Source organism: Diadema antillarum, unplaced genomic scaffold (assembly GCF_040938485.1).
Source record: "Diadema antillarum isolate AM-2024a unplaced genomic scaffold, OU_Dant_1.0 seq00002278_RagTag, whole genome shotgun sequence".
NCBI lineage: Eukaryota > Metazoa > Echinodermata > Echinoidea > Diadematoida > Diadematidae > Diadema > Diadema antillarum.
The window spans coordinates 19,156-34,587 of record NW_027272903.1 but is presented as its reverse complement, the minus strand read 5'-3'; the positions used below and the strand labels follow the sequence as shown (position 1 = coordinate 34,587).

At 38.3% G+C, this 15,432-nt stretch overlaps 1 protein-coding gene across 1 annotated transcript in view; it reads right to left on the bottom strand.

The window, feature by feature from the left end:
- Window positions 1-15,432, bottom strand: part of LOC139714453 (transmembrane protein 104-like) — a 37,153-nt gene that overhangs the window by 4,695 nt on the left and 17,026 nt on the right. Inside the window, exons 3-6 of the mRNA XM_071626162.1 lie at window positions 14,341-14,452; window positions 9,198-9,284; window positions 7,612-7,711; window positions 6,146-6,233 (exon numbers count right to left, since the gene is read on the bottom strand). Of these exons, the coding sequence (XP_071482263.1) occupies window positions 6,146-6,233; window positions 7,612-7,711; window positions 9,198-9,284; window positions 14,341-14,452 (387 nt within the window). The remainder of the gene's footprint in view (window positions 1-6,145; window positions 6,234-7,611; window positions 7,712-9,197; window positions 9,285-14,340; window positions 14,453-15,432) is intronic.

The following is a 15,432-nucleotide window of genomic DNA, read 5'->3' as shown; positions in this document are numbered from 1 at the left end:
TTTGCGACACCTGGGTGCGCGGCGCCAAAGGTACGCATGTACATGTACATTGTTGTATGCATATTGGACAAAAAATTGCTCAAAAACATGAATTCATGTATAATTTCAATGCAAATTGTGCTTTTAGTCAAATTTCATAAAAAACATTATTTCTATTTTGCTTTTATTGATTCAAATCAATTATCAACATATTTTCATGCTTGCAACAGTATCGCAGATAAATTTCATTTAAAAAACAAACAAAAGTTGAAGAGCAAAGGAATACATTGAGAAATAAAAAAAACCAATAAAATACAATAGATTTTTTTTTTTAATAGCACATTTTTTTAAAGCATTTGCGAAAGATGCAGGAAAGAAAATTTACACCAAAATTATGCCTTTTAAAGCTTTATATAGTAATTGATGGCAAATAGTCTGATTCTACACATACATTGTGCACAAATCAACATAAACTAGCAAAAATGTAACTTGTTGAAAACAGCCTTGCAGTTTTGCAGATTAAGTCACAGGCAATGTGTGTGCCTATTTTCATCGAGATTGTGCGGTAAACAGCCACTATCTGGAGGGGGGCATGGGAGGCCCTCTTTGCTCTTATCATCTACCTGAATAACCCCATCTACTTCTAAGGGTCTCTTGAACCCATCAACGGTAAAGTTGTCTGAAATACATGCAAGAATAACAATATCCATTCATTCAGCTTTTTCTTCTCCAATTCCCTTCTGCTTCCCCACAAAACTCCTGACATGCTTTGCACCGTGGGGCTAGTACATTCACATTTTTTTTTTAAACAATTATCTACCGCCAGTGTGTTATACTGCCCTCTTACGGGCAGTGTTTGAGATGTATGTTATATTGTTGTTGTACAACCTTTGCCCCTTTCGGCCGGCAGTTTGTGTTGCGTGAGCATAATAAAGTTTGCTTAAACCTTAACTATTGTGACTGGTTATCCATCCACGAACGATGTTCTTTTAATGGCGTACTCCCATTCAAACGGACAAGAGCTGTCAATGCGACAGAATGAACTTGTACCCTAAAGATGAATTTGTTAGCGGATCGTACCCTAAAGATGAACTTGCTAGCACAATGCATGCTTTTCTTTTCTGCCCCAGACAGGTCTGTCTTCCCCATTTCCTTTTGCTCTCCACAGATTTGTTGATTGTAGAATGAATGCCTTCTACCGCGGGGCTAGCACATTCATATTTTGTTTCTTCTTTTTTTTTTCTTTTCTCCCTCAAGACAGGTTTGCATTTATGAGCTTTTACAGGTATGCCTACCAACTGAGAAAGAGCATTGTAAGCATCATCTCCAGTTCAAATTGTCATAAGAGTTTGGGATCAGTACCCCTTAACAATGAATTTGCTTTGTACCCACTGAATACATCTGACTGTTTGAATGAATCCCAGAAGTACACCTTTTGTATATCAACAAGAAACCAGGAACGAGGTCTCACGCTAACCTGTGCATGGCAAGCTCAAATTCCGCACATGAATTTTGTGGGCTATTACCCAAGAGGTAAGATCAAAATGTGGAGTCTGGCCCTGAATTTACTCCCGGCCCCAAGTGCCAGACACAAATTTGAAAGTATACTCACTAGGGTATATACTCAGAGCATTTCCATTTCTTTCCCCCTTATTTTTAAAAAAAGAAGATTCTTCAAAGATTCTCTGCTTTTGGGATTCTGGGGCCCCTTTGGGGTCCTAGGGATTACTGCCTGCAGAGTTTGATGACAAATCTGATTTTTTTCTTTATTTTCAAGAAGAATATAAATTTGTAAAAACTGGTCCCCATTTCGGTTACCTTGGTGCCTCCCAAAGAACTATTCACTTCGGGCCTATGTCCTTCAGTGAACGGTACAATGTACTATTTTTGGAGTCGCCTCTGTCCACATTAACCAGAAACTCTATAGGCAAGGTAAATATTTGTGAACTATCAAACCTACACTTTTGTAGCAACAGTACCTGCTGAGTCAAGTGAAAATTTGACCACATGTTTTCAAGATGAGGATGGAAATGTAAAACTTGGGCCCTAATTTGGTCCCCCCCCAAAAAAAACAAAACAAAACAAAACAAACAAAACAAACCCCAAGGTGGGAACCCCAGGATCTACTACCTATATGAGCAATCTTGAAACTACAGTCACAGATCTACTTACTCATAACATTGACTTAGCTCTGTCACTTCTGGCTCTTGGATCTAGAGAAGAATATTTTTACAGATTTCTTATTTTTTGTTGTTGTTAGGGAGGGGGTGGGGGGTATTGGGCCCCCAGACGCCCATTTAACAAATTGAGATCCTACCACTTAACCCTAACCAGGCTGGGATTTTTATGGTGTTCTGTGGCTGGGGAGGGGTTGATTTAACTTGGCCATCGATTGCATAATCGCACACAAAAATTGGCACATGCATTACCTGTGGTGTAATCTGCCAAACTATACAGAAAGGTGGTGAGTGGGTGAGAAACGAACCCTGCACTGTGCATCAACTGTTTCATGCAGCACGAAAACCAATACATGGGACTGCGTAACGCTTACGCTATGGATTTTACGAGGGTCACAATTAATGACAGTGATCTTGATTTTTTCTTGACATAACCGTGCAACAAATATTACAGAAAAGATATTTGGAACATAGTATGGACATACTATCACAAGTCATACTGAAGTTTGATTTTTGGGCAATGAATAAAAATGTGAGAAAATAACACTTTTCTTAAGACTAAATTTTCTTTTTTGGAAGCTAAGTTTCGACGTTAATTTCACAGGTTTATCCTCAATCAAACTCAAAATAACTAATATTGCAAGTTAGAGAATAGTTTCACCTTCAATTTGCTGTAAAGATTTTATCATTTGATGGTTTCTGATCTGAGGCGAGATATTGCGTATTTAAACACGTTGCTTACTTTACGCAAATCCGGCATCGAGGTCAAATGCTTTAAATTGGTGAGTTAATTGCACTGCATTGCTGAGCCTGTTTTGACACCAAATTTGCGACACCTGGGTGCGCGATGCCAAAGGTACGCATGTACATGTACATGCATATTGGACAAAAAATTGCTCAAAAAAATGAATTCATGTATAATTTCAATGCAAATTGTGCTTTTAGTCAAATTTCATAAAAAAAATTATTTCTATTTTGCTTTTATTGATTCAAATCAATTATCAACATATTTTCATGCTTGCAACAGTATCGCTGATAAATTTCATTTAAAAAACAATTAAACATAAGTTGAAAAGCAAAGGAATACATTGAGAAAAAAAAACAATAAAATACTATAGATTATTTTAATAGCACATTTTTTTAGCATTTGCGAAAGACGCAGGAAAGAATACTTACACCAAAATTATGCCTTTTAGAGCTTTATATAGTAATTGATGGCAAATAGTCTGATTCTACTCATACATTGTGCACAAATCAACATAAACTAGCAAAAATGTAACTTGTTGAAAACAGCCTTGCAGTTTTGCAGATTAAGTCACAGGCAATGTGTGTGCCTATTTTCATCCTGGAAGGGGGGGGGGGGGGTGTAGTGTTGTAGACCACTAATGTGGTCTAGCGCCCCCTGTTGTTGAAAGGTATTGTGAACACCAGAAAATGGCAGAATAAACAGCCAGAAGTGAAACGTCAGATTCGCCGTGATATTTCTCTTTATTGAGTCGTCCAAGCTGGTAGCCAGTAGATTTGTTAACCTGTAACACAAATCACACAACTCTACAGGGGGCATGGGAGGCCCTCTCCGCTCTATCATCTACCTAAATAACCCCACCTACTTCTAAAGGTCTCTTGAACTCATCAACGGTAAAGTTGTCTGAAATACAGGCAAGAATAACAATATCCATTCATTCAGCTATTTCTTCTCCCATTCCCTCCTGCTTCCCCACAAAATTCCTGACATGCTTTGCACCCTGGGGCTAGTACATTCATGTTTTTGTTTTGTTTTTTAAATTATCTACTCCCATTCAAAGTGACAAGAGCTGTCAATGCGACAGAATGAACTTGCACCCTAAAGATGAATTTGCTAGCGGATCGTACCCTAAGATGAACTTGAATAGCACAATGCATGCTTTTCTTTTCTCCCCCAGACAGGTCTGTCTTCCCCATTTCCTTCTGCTCTCCACAGATTTGTTGATGGTAAAATGAATGCCTTCTACTCCAGGGCTAGCACATTCACGTTTGCTTGTTCTTTTGTTCTTTCTCTCCCTCAAGACAGGTTTGCATTTATGAGCTTTTACAGGTATGCCTACCAACTGAGAAAGAGCATTGTAAGCATCATCTCCAGTTCAAATTGTCATAAGAGTTTGGGATCAGTGCCCCTTAACAATGAATTTGCTTTGTACCCACTGAATACATCTGACTGGGTGAATGAATCCTAGAAGTACACCTTTTAAATTGTATATCAACAAGAAACCAGGGACGAGGTCTCACGCTAACCTGTGCATGGCAAGTTCAACTTCCGCACACCATTTTGGGGGCAATTACCCAAGAGGCAAGATCAAAACGTGAAGTCTGGCCCTGTATTTAGTCCCGGCCCCACGTGCCAGATACAACATTGAAAGTATACTCACTAAGGTATATACTCAAAGCATTTCCATTTCTTTCTCCCCTTTTTTTTTCAAAAGAAGATTCTTCAAAGATTCTCTGCTTTTGGGATTCTGGGGCCCCTTTGGGGTCCTAGGGATTACTGCCTGCAGAGTTTGATGACAAATCTGATTTTTTCTTTATTTTCAAGAATAATAAAATTTGTAAAAACTGGTCCCATTTTTGTTACCTTGGTGCCTCCCAAAGAACTATTCACTTTGGGGCTGTGCCCTTAAGTAAACGGTATTATACAACACCTATTTAGAATGTAGCTATCCGATTGGTCGATTGCCCATCACGTGACATTTAGTGAAAGGTTCTATTGCACGCTCTGGCTGTCTCAGCGTGCAATTTTGGTTCGACCAAAATGTTCTATTGCACGCGCTCTGATGTCACAATAAACAAACATGTGCCGTGTGCACTCAACAATTACAAGCGCGCTTACAAGCGCATACTTTTGTCACTCATTTTTTGTAAACAACTTCGTTTCGCATACGTATGTACGTACACATGTACATACACGGTGACTGTGACTGTGAGGCTACTCATTCGTCTTTCACGGAAAATGGTTGCCATTTCTGTGCTAAATTCAAGAATCTGTGAGTACCAAATCCGTTGACGTTTGAGGTGTTGTATAAAACAAATAGTGCATGGTCTTTACTCGTGCAATGGAACGAGATTTCGCACATGGTGAAAGATGAGATGCACTATTCAACTCGGCTTCGCCTTGTTGAATAGAGCGCCTTTATCTTTTACTTCGTGCGAAATCTTGTACCATTGCACTCGTGACCATTCACTATTTGTATACTATTTTTGGAGTCACCTCTGCCCATATTAACCAGAAACGATCTATTTACTCATACTATTGACTTCGCTCTATCACTTCTAGTTTAGAGAAGAACATTTTTAAAGATTCCATTTTTTTTGGGGGGGGGGGGATGGGGGTGGGGTTGGGGTATGGGGTCCCCTGCTACCCATTTGAATAGATTTGAGATCCTACAGGTATCACAAGGGTTGCTACCTGCCAAGTATGGCCCAAAGCCATCAAGGGGTTTTCAAGAAGAAGCTGCAAATGTATTCTAAAAGTTTATGTGCGAAACGTATTGGACACTGTGTGATAAATGATCACAACAGCTCACTTGAGCCTTAGGGTCAGGTAAGCTAGGAAGTGAAATTCAAGCATTTTTATTTGATGAACTTTGACCTTTGACTCCTTGGCCCACAACATTTCCCGGGGAATCTTCATCTCGGAATACATGCATTTTGTGAAAATACCATAGAGACACGGGGAAAACAGTATAATTACAGAATTTGACCTTGACCTATGACCTATGATCCTGAGTGCATGCACCAACGAGTTAACAGTTCACTTCTTCCACTCAAAAATACATATATGCCAAGCTTCATTAGGTTACCTCAAGCTGTTCTTAAGTTACATTGTTCACAAAACTCAATTACAGACAGAAATACTGACAGAAGAATGGACAGAAGGATGGACAAATAAATGAAAAAACCGAAAAGATACGTGGTGGAGGCATGAAAACCCGCAATCTATCTGGCAGTTATCTTACCAGATATATCCTGTAAGCGTTCATTCGTGAGATGGACACGCCACTCCAGCATTCGTCGTTGTCACTCAGATTTCCTGCAGAGGATGTGCTGAAAGAGAGCAAGTTATTATTAAAGGTGAGGAGACAAGGTTAAAGCTACTAGTTCTCACAAGAACTCAAAATTCATCTTCCACCATATGAAATTTGCTTGCAATACATTGCAAGGCTATGCTACCAAGAGGCTTGTCTGGCGGATGCAATTTGCCGGAATAATGAGTTGTTGTGAGTCCTTTTTGCGATAAAACTTGTGAAATGATGAAATTTGGGAGCTGACTTTTAATTTATGAAGAGCCCTTCCCATTCAGTTAGGGTGTGTGTAGAAGAATATCAGTACATGTATTAAAGTAATGAGCGAATTGTGCCCTAGCAGTAGTATTGGATCGCATATACCCAGTAGCTACAACAAGCTGCATGTAACACACTTGGGCGTAATGGATACTGCTGGCTGTGGCCTGATATATCATACTGGTACTCAATGTAATCAAATATCTAATATCACGTAGCAAGCATAATCAGTTATGCTCTGAGATTACAAAACTTCAGGTTACTTTTTGGGGTAATATTTTGCATTTTTGTTGTCACTCAGCTGAAATTGTGTTATTGCAGATTTATTTCATACATTTCTAAAGCGTATGTCTCCATTTTAGAGTAAAATCAAACCACAGTGTTTGCAGGCAAATATTATTGAGATCTACTGTATGTTTTGACTTCAGTGTCATCTCAATAAATTTCACTGAAGTCCTCCAAGACATCATGACTTGGCACACTGATCCATTGCAGTGGTAGCACAGAAAACCTGAAAAACAAAAACAAACAATGCCTGGGATTTGGCGTAGCCAGCCTGGGTCTCAATTCAAAATGAGCTAATTGTACGTCAAAAATCAAGACATAATACACACACACTGTTGAGTCACGATGCTACCTCTACCAAGAGAGAGAAGAATGCTTCTTGGGAGATCACGAGTGCCCACTGCACAAACGCAGGTGGGACTAAGATGAAAACACACTGCAGTCAAACCCTGACATTTTGGCGCAACACAGTACTTAGACCAGGGCTGCACACTTACCCATTTTTTCTACTGGTATGACCTGTCTGTCGGACCAGCAGGGACCCAATCTTTCCATTTTTTTTTACTGGTCCATTCCTGAAAAAGTTACTGGTCCGAAAGTGATTGTTTTGCTGGTCTGGGGTCCCATTTCATAAAACTTGTCACCAGTCACAACTGCCACATTTCTATGACAAATTTGCTCTTAGCCAATCAGATGTAAGGATTTCAGTAGCTTATAACAACTATGAAAACTTGTCACTGATAACAAATTTTATGAAACGGGGCCCTGAACCGTCGGACCAGTGCCAGTGTGCAGCATTGCTTAGACTGTGTTATAGAAAAGGACTGGTGGCCCTCGCCCAACACTGTCCCACTCACCAGGTGATGTTCCTGAGCGACAAGGGTACAGCAACTGCGTAGATGGCAAGGTCTCCGTACAGGTAGATTATTATACACACATAGAAGAGAACCTGGCCGCCTGACAGGGAGGTAGGGAAAGCAAGCACAGTCAATCATAGTAGCAATTAAACCTTCCCAAATGATGAAGATGATGATGACAAAATGTTAGTATTGCTAACATGATGCTTAATGCAAATTATACTGTGACAGTTTTACAATTTTCTTTATGGATATCACTTTATTGGTCATTACACCTAAAGAAAAGCTACATCAAAACAAAAAGGTATCTTTTTATTAAAATGAAGCATTTTTACATCTATAGTGTAAAATTACTCAGCAAAATCACAATACACACAAATCTCTTGTACAGTATTTCTTGAATCTGTTGAGGACGGACTGATTTTGCTACAACGCGCATATCCCATAGACACCTACCCGAACATACTTGGGACTCCTCCTCAACAGGTTAAATCATAAAATGTGACATTTATTGTACTATCAAACTACAAGAATTCAAACAATATTTAATGTGAAGGGATGAATGCACAGCCACCTCTAACAATAACATTCAAAAAGATGTCTGTGTAAGTCACACCAAAGTTCAGGTAACTGGTTGCTTAATTCCAACAAAATTGTACCTATGATATGATGTTATTATTTCTATTTTCTACTGTTATCAAAACTGCACCATGCCAGATAACTAGGCTAAGTAAGAAACATCTTCTCTTGATTGGTGCATTACACTAGTTACATGTAAGTGCACTCCCGTTAAAATGTACAGGATCATAACAAAATTCCCATCACAATAAAGTAAAAATTCAGGTCCCCAAATTGCCATCTACATAATGTATTTTCACATATTCTACTGTTTGGCTGTAAATAAAATTTTGAATAAGGAAAGAAACCACCAGTCTCAAGGACTTTATACACCAAAGGAGTGCACTGTACTAAAAGAAAAATATACCAATACCAGCATAGTTTTGGGTTGAATTCCTACACTCTAAAAAAAAAAAAAAAAATGGATATATCAACTGTATGTGGTTCCCTTTGGAGCACTGGTACATATTGAATAAAGAATTAAGATGACTGTAAATATGGAAACCTAGAGGGTGTTGCACGAAGAAATGAAGTCAGTCTTAAAAGTTTAAAATCTACTTCAGATTATGGTATGCTGTGAGCATCTTCAAAGCTGTTCCAACTTCCTCATGAAAATGCAAATTTTTGAGACATTTTTCATGCAGCTTTTAATAGATTTATACAAAATAAAATAAGTGACGGTGGAATTTTTCTGTATTAGTATTAACATTCTGAAATTGATGGTGACCTGATGGTCAATTCGCAAAAACAGCATCTCACGAAAATGTCTGTGACCTCCTTATTTGCGAAAATATCTGTACACGGGAATAACAGCTTTTATTATACATTTAATACTAAAGTGAACGGAAAAACCAGTGGCATACCATAGTTTTAAGTCGATCTAAGATTTTTTAAAGATCAACTTAGCTTTTTCTTGTGAAACACCCACTAGGAAAGTTACCACTAGCGTATTAAACAAGGGAACTGACCTCTATTGAAGAAGAGTGAAGCCATTTGTCCCATGTCTACCAGCTCTGTGATTTCAAAGTAATCTGCATGCTTCTTGGCTGCTTTCACTGTCAAATGAAAGCAAAGTAAGAAATAAAAGTGGCTTCCTTGTTAATGCAAATTATTGAAGCCATATGAAAAAAAAAAGACTCACCATCATGTTTTCATAGATAGAATGTGATCCCCCCAGAACAAAACCCACGAGAAGAAGGCTGAAATGAATTTCCAGTTTTCTACACAGTTTGTAATTCAGTAAGCTCTAAACTTTGAATATGTTGTTAAAATTGGACCATCCCAACCAATTAAAAGAGCAATTGAAACTAGAAAAGCACTCTGACAGCACAGATCTCCGCCATCCAGCTACTTTCCATCGATGATCTTGCTCTTCCATAGAGATCAGTGATTTCCAACCTTATGTATGCATGCTGAAAAATCACCCGATTTCCCAATATAGAAGCCTTTGTTACGTCATAAACCCTCCGCTGCGTGGCGCGCTTTGCCCTAGCAGAAACTACATTGTGCAATTTAGTGCATATATGTATGAAAACCTAAAAAATGCGCAGCTTGAATTTCCAAGTTTGTAGGCTCTACCTGCCAAAATATAAAAAATCCTTCATAAAATCAATAAAATTTTCCCGATCACTACCAAAATTTAATCATCAGTTCCTTGTGTCATTCTCAACCTTTTCTGCAAGTTTCATCCAAATCCGTGCTCAACTTTTTGAGTTATTTTGCATACGGACAAACAAACCAACAAACCAACGGTAATGAAAACAACCTCTTGGCAGAGGTAATAAGAGGGAGAGTTAGGAAGTCTAATTCCATAGAAAAGGGAGAAAAGAGGATAAATAATGAATAGGGCTAGTTGGGCATGATGTGCAGAAGAATTCAAGGGAAAGCAGCACCCGTTCAAGAAAAATATGGTGCAGAAAGACTGCTGATATATGAACTTTGGTTTTGTTTTAGGCTGCCAAATTATGATAGTAGATCGAGAGAAAAGACCACTCTCCAAGATACATCAAACTTTGCAAATTTGAGTTGGTCAATCCAAAGGACATACCTTGGTCCACTACAGAGAATCTGAATCTGTACCTTTTTGTGGGTTTTGAGCTAGGTGGTCACAAATACCACAGCTTTCTCTGTGCACAGCTTTGAGCTGTTGCTGAGGGTAGAGCTTGTGAATTAATGCAAAGACTTTCTTGTTAATACCATGAAAAGCCAAACCAAAAGTCAGCCAAACATATCAAATACTTCACTTTTTTACCATAGATAAAATTATTCTTTAGTACTGATCACTTTAAAAAAGGGGGACAGTCACTATAGCTTCTAAACGTAAATTACTGAAATCAATTGATTTACAAACATATGGGAGATTTGTGAGGCAATGACAACAATGTATCTAACATGCATTATGATGGTGCCTGACATCACTGTCCCACAAAAACACTTTAAAATCCCTATAGCTTTCCTACTATTGCGGCTGATGAAAAAAAAAGAAAATCCATTATTTTGTTTGTATTCTCATATAATCGACTTTGATAGTTGCAGGCTGTCGTGACATTTTCCTTCCTGGTGAATCTGTATGATTTCTGTATTTTTGTAATTATAGGTTTTCCCATCCATTTTCGCACTTTTGTCATTCAATTTCGTCCCGAGAAGCATGTGGAACGCAAATCCTAACTTCAATTTCGTCAATTGTCATTGTAATTCGTTTTTCGACAAACATTTTCGAAGACATAGCCTTCAAAATCATCAATTGTCATTCATATTCATCCCTCCCGCTGACGGATCGCAGAATGTGAAGATCAAATTCGTTTTCATTCAAATTAGCCAGATGTTGTCGTATGCGAGATGGTACACGTCTGTTTGTATCAGTGTGTACTCGGATTGCTTGTGTGTGTGTCTGTATCTGTGGTTCTGTGTGTGTGTGTGTGGGGGGGGGGGGGGACACTTGTGTTCATGTTAACTCCTCAATGTAAAATTTGAACGGTTACAGAAAAAAATACATGAATGACTGGGAAATCACACCGGATAGAGATATGATTCGAATATGAATGAAAATTTAACGTAAATGATTGACAAAAGACGAAATCGATCCTGCTGTTTTGAGTGCTGCGAGTGAAACTGACAAATTTGAACTGTAAATGACAAAAATGTATGCCAAATGACTAAATTTAATGGACTCTATTTGAAAATGAACGACGAGAGACAAATTTGAAAGTAAGATTGGCCTATTCCTGACATCCCGCGACGAAATTGAAGTAAAAATTTGTGAAATTGAATGAAAAAAGTTTAAAAATGAATGGGAAAACCTATATATTAGCTTTATTTGTAAACACACTTAAAAAAAAGATTGCAGAGTGGCACAATGGTGAGATTAGGAGGGGCATCAGGAAGTCCAGATCAAACATTTACCAGTATTCACAATACCAGGAGTCTAATCACTTCCATACTATTAGTGACACCAGGGCCAGCATTTCAATGACAGCCATTTGCGTGCATGCGAGTGAAAGTGAAAGAACCCAATACATAAAAAGTATAAAAAGATATTACACTGATGATGAGTTGTCAGTGGCCAAATCTAATCAATGACCTCTCAGTCTACACAATCAAGAGTTCAACTGATCTGCTGGGCTAACGCTGTCTCTGTGTAAGGGCATTTTTCTCTTTTTTTTTCGATTTCACAGAGCGCTCAGATATCTATCCCTGGCCTCTGTTGGACGGAAAACCACAGCTAGAACACATGACTACTTCAAACAATAAAAAAGTTAGGGTCCTTGAAAAGATGCCTAGGTGATACCCACCCAAATCTAATTACTCTGGCCATGGCAATTATCATAAAGACAGATAAGAGGCGGATATCTGACTATGGACCTACAACTAGGTCATGATCTGACCAATCCACATCTGGCTCTTGAAAGTGAATGGATACCATTTTGAAGTTGACTTCACTAAATGCAGTAATCAGATGGACATAGCAATAAAACTGTTGTTAAAATCAGACAGAAGATAAGGATGTAGTGTTTCACATACATTTTCAATTGACAATGGTATAGCTTGCAAATATAAATCAAGAAAAGCTGTTCTCATTTGATGCGGTTTTGGTACCCTAGGGTAACAAATAGAAATCCACCATCTTGTTGAATGATTCAATAATCTTTTCCGCGTGATAACCCGGGTTTTTGAAATATGGGTGAAAGCAATTTTCAGTGCTCTAGTGAAGAAAATTCTGTTGTAACAGTGAGCTCAGCAGTGTAGCAGCATCATTCATCACATTACACACACTACACCAGAGATCTCAGTGTCACACACAGACAGCAGCACCCCACAATGGATTAGTACTCTAAGGAAGACATAAAATAAGTAATCATGTGATGAGTTCATGGATTAAAATGATTCATAATCTCATTCTAAATCACTTTTCAAAATTGTAATACATGTTGGAAAACAAAATTTACAGGTACTATCACCATGATCATTATTGTAATTGTCATAATAAATGTCATCTGTCACCATTTAGTCTGTAAAGTGCATTGAAATTCTTACCCAGTCTGAAATGTAAAAACTAGCTATTATTATAATTGTTATTAATCATCTGCTTACCTCACCATGTGGGTTACTATGGAAGAAAATGAAGCTCTTATGCTTGACTGACTACATCACATGCTGCTGTTTGCCACTGGCTTGAAATTATTAAAATTGATTAATTACATTAATATTACAGCAGAAACACAACTTGCTCTTACCCAAAGCAGCTGTCAGCCAACTAATTGCATTTCTCATCACTTGCCTGCCCTGATGCATTTTTGACCAAAGAGGCCAAAGTCATTGTTTGTTGTTGATTTTTTTTTTACTACTTTTTGTTGCCAGAACATTTTGCTGTCCTTGCCACTACACTAATGAAATGAGAAGTGGGAAATGATCATTTAAAAAACAAAGAAAGGAACAAAATAAACAAAGACAGGGACAAAATCCACAAATAAACACTTACATTTTTCAATGATTTAAAAATCTGCATTATCGATATCTCTTCCACAACAAACCTGAATTTTTAATGCCCATATTCTACGCCTGTGTATTATCCCTGCCCCACGTACACAGAAACAAGCGAATATATCATGTTGCTTGGAGAAACTGTCAAGCTAAATCTTTTGTCATCACTGACGTTGTACATCTCGTGTCATTATGGCGGACACAGGGGAGACAAATGTATCGAGAGTGTGCAATATTGACTTCTGTGCAGAGCCAGCCGGAGAGTGCTCTATCAACACTCGTTTGATGAGATATCTAGACCAGTGCTTCTCAACCAGTGGGCTGAGAAGCTCTTTTAGGTGGGCTTAGATGTCTTCCCAAAATGAAAATTAAAAAGAAAAAAACAATGAATTCCATCTACACATGTAGGCTTAATATTCAACTGGGCCTCAAGAAACTTCGTAAAGGGGCCAAAGTGGGCTTTGGGTTAAAAAAGGTTGGGAAGTGTGGATCTAGATGAGTGTATGGTGACTGGAGGTTAATGACATTTCCTTCATTAAAGGAAACCGAAACCCAAAGGGAAATATGGATTGAGTGAAAGCAGCAACATTAGTAGAAGACATCAGTGAAAGTTTGAAGAAAATCGGACAACCAATGCAAACGTTATGAATTTTTAAAGTTTTGGTGTTGGAATCGCTGGATGAGGAGACTACTAGAGGTTATGACGTCAGTGTGGACAACAATATAAAGAAAATATAAAGAGAATTCCACACACACACACACACACACACACACACACACACACACACACACACACACACATTTTCATGAAATGTACACATTCCATCAGCTTGATACTGAAAGGGTAGTAATTATCGCCCTGCTTTCAGATTCTGAAAGCGGTTAGTCAAGTGCTCTTTAATTACAATGTATGCTAGAAAAGTTAAAGAATGCCTGATTTTCCTCAGAATTTCACTGAAATGGGTTCTTCTAATGTTCCTGCTTTTACTCAATCCACATTTCTTTGTGGGTTTTGGTTTCCTTTAAACAGATCATATAATGGAGCACATGCTCCTAAAATTCCAGGCCCAACAGCCACCCTGCTTTTGTTTGTTTGTTGTCAGTGCTGTGCTTTTTTTTCTTGGTAAATACCTGAAGAATAATTGATTGGATTCCCACTCAGCAGTCTCTCTTTCTCATCATTCTCTACATCTGGGATGTAGGGGTCAGTGTTCGATGAGCTGGTAGAACTCGTCTCATCAAGCTGAAAGTGAGGGTAAGGACAGATACACTTAATGAGAGTATAAACAGATAATGGGCAGTTGATATCTTATCACAAGTTGACTACTGTCTACATCAACAACCAATTGCCCATGTATTGTATTGCCTTGAAATATATAAATAATTTTATATGCACGTATAACACAATGATCAATACAAACAGCAGTCCAATGTACCTAGATTAACCAATCTGCCATAAGGTATACACACATTATGTAAATTTTCAAATGATACTGTAATTTTCCCTGTCATCGATTTATTAAGAACGCCACCATTGGGAATTTGTACCTGAAAGTTTTGTTTACTTCTCTTGTGTGTTGCATTTGGATGCACGATGATGCGTGTCAATATTATTGATTATTATTACATGATTTGGTGCCTTTGGATGCAATATGGCCATGATAAATCAATTTTAAATGACACAATCTGTCACGGCCTGGTCTCTCATTCAGATATGATCCAACAGGATTGTCACGATCGAGTCTATCATTGGGTCCCGAACTGACACAGTCAATTAGAATCGGGATCCACAATTTTGAATTATTTGGTATGTGTAGATACGTTTGGATACTTTCCAATACATGTATAAAGGCCATCATCACTCAATATGCTCTGCTGGGAATGGATATGATATTGTGCATGATCGAGATTGAGAGTGATAAGCAGTTGAGCTAGAATTAGACCCTGATGCATATATATATTGCTTGATTGACCATGGACTTTAATGTTCCTTGAACTTCAACACAGTGAACATGTATTACAGCCCACCACCATTGACGATGGCAGGAACTGGGGATGATGACATGAAATTTGCAGTATTAGGGCTTGCTTTATGCTTATATCATCACTAGAAAGAGAGAAGGCAAGCAGCAACCAGACCAGCTACAACCTCAAGATAGTCCCTCCTCTAACCCAAAGAAATTGACATTTCCCCAACCTGTACATAGTTTGTACATGCTCACA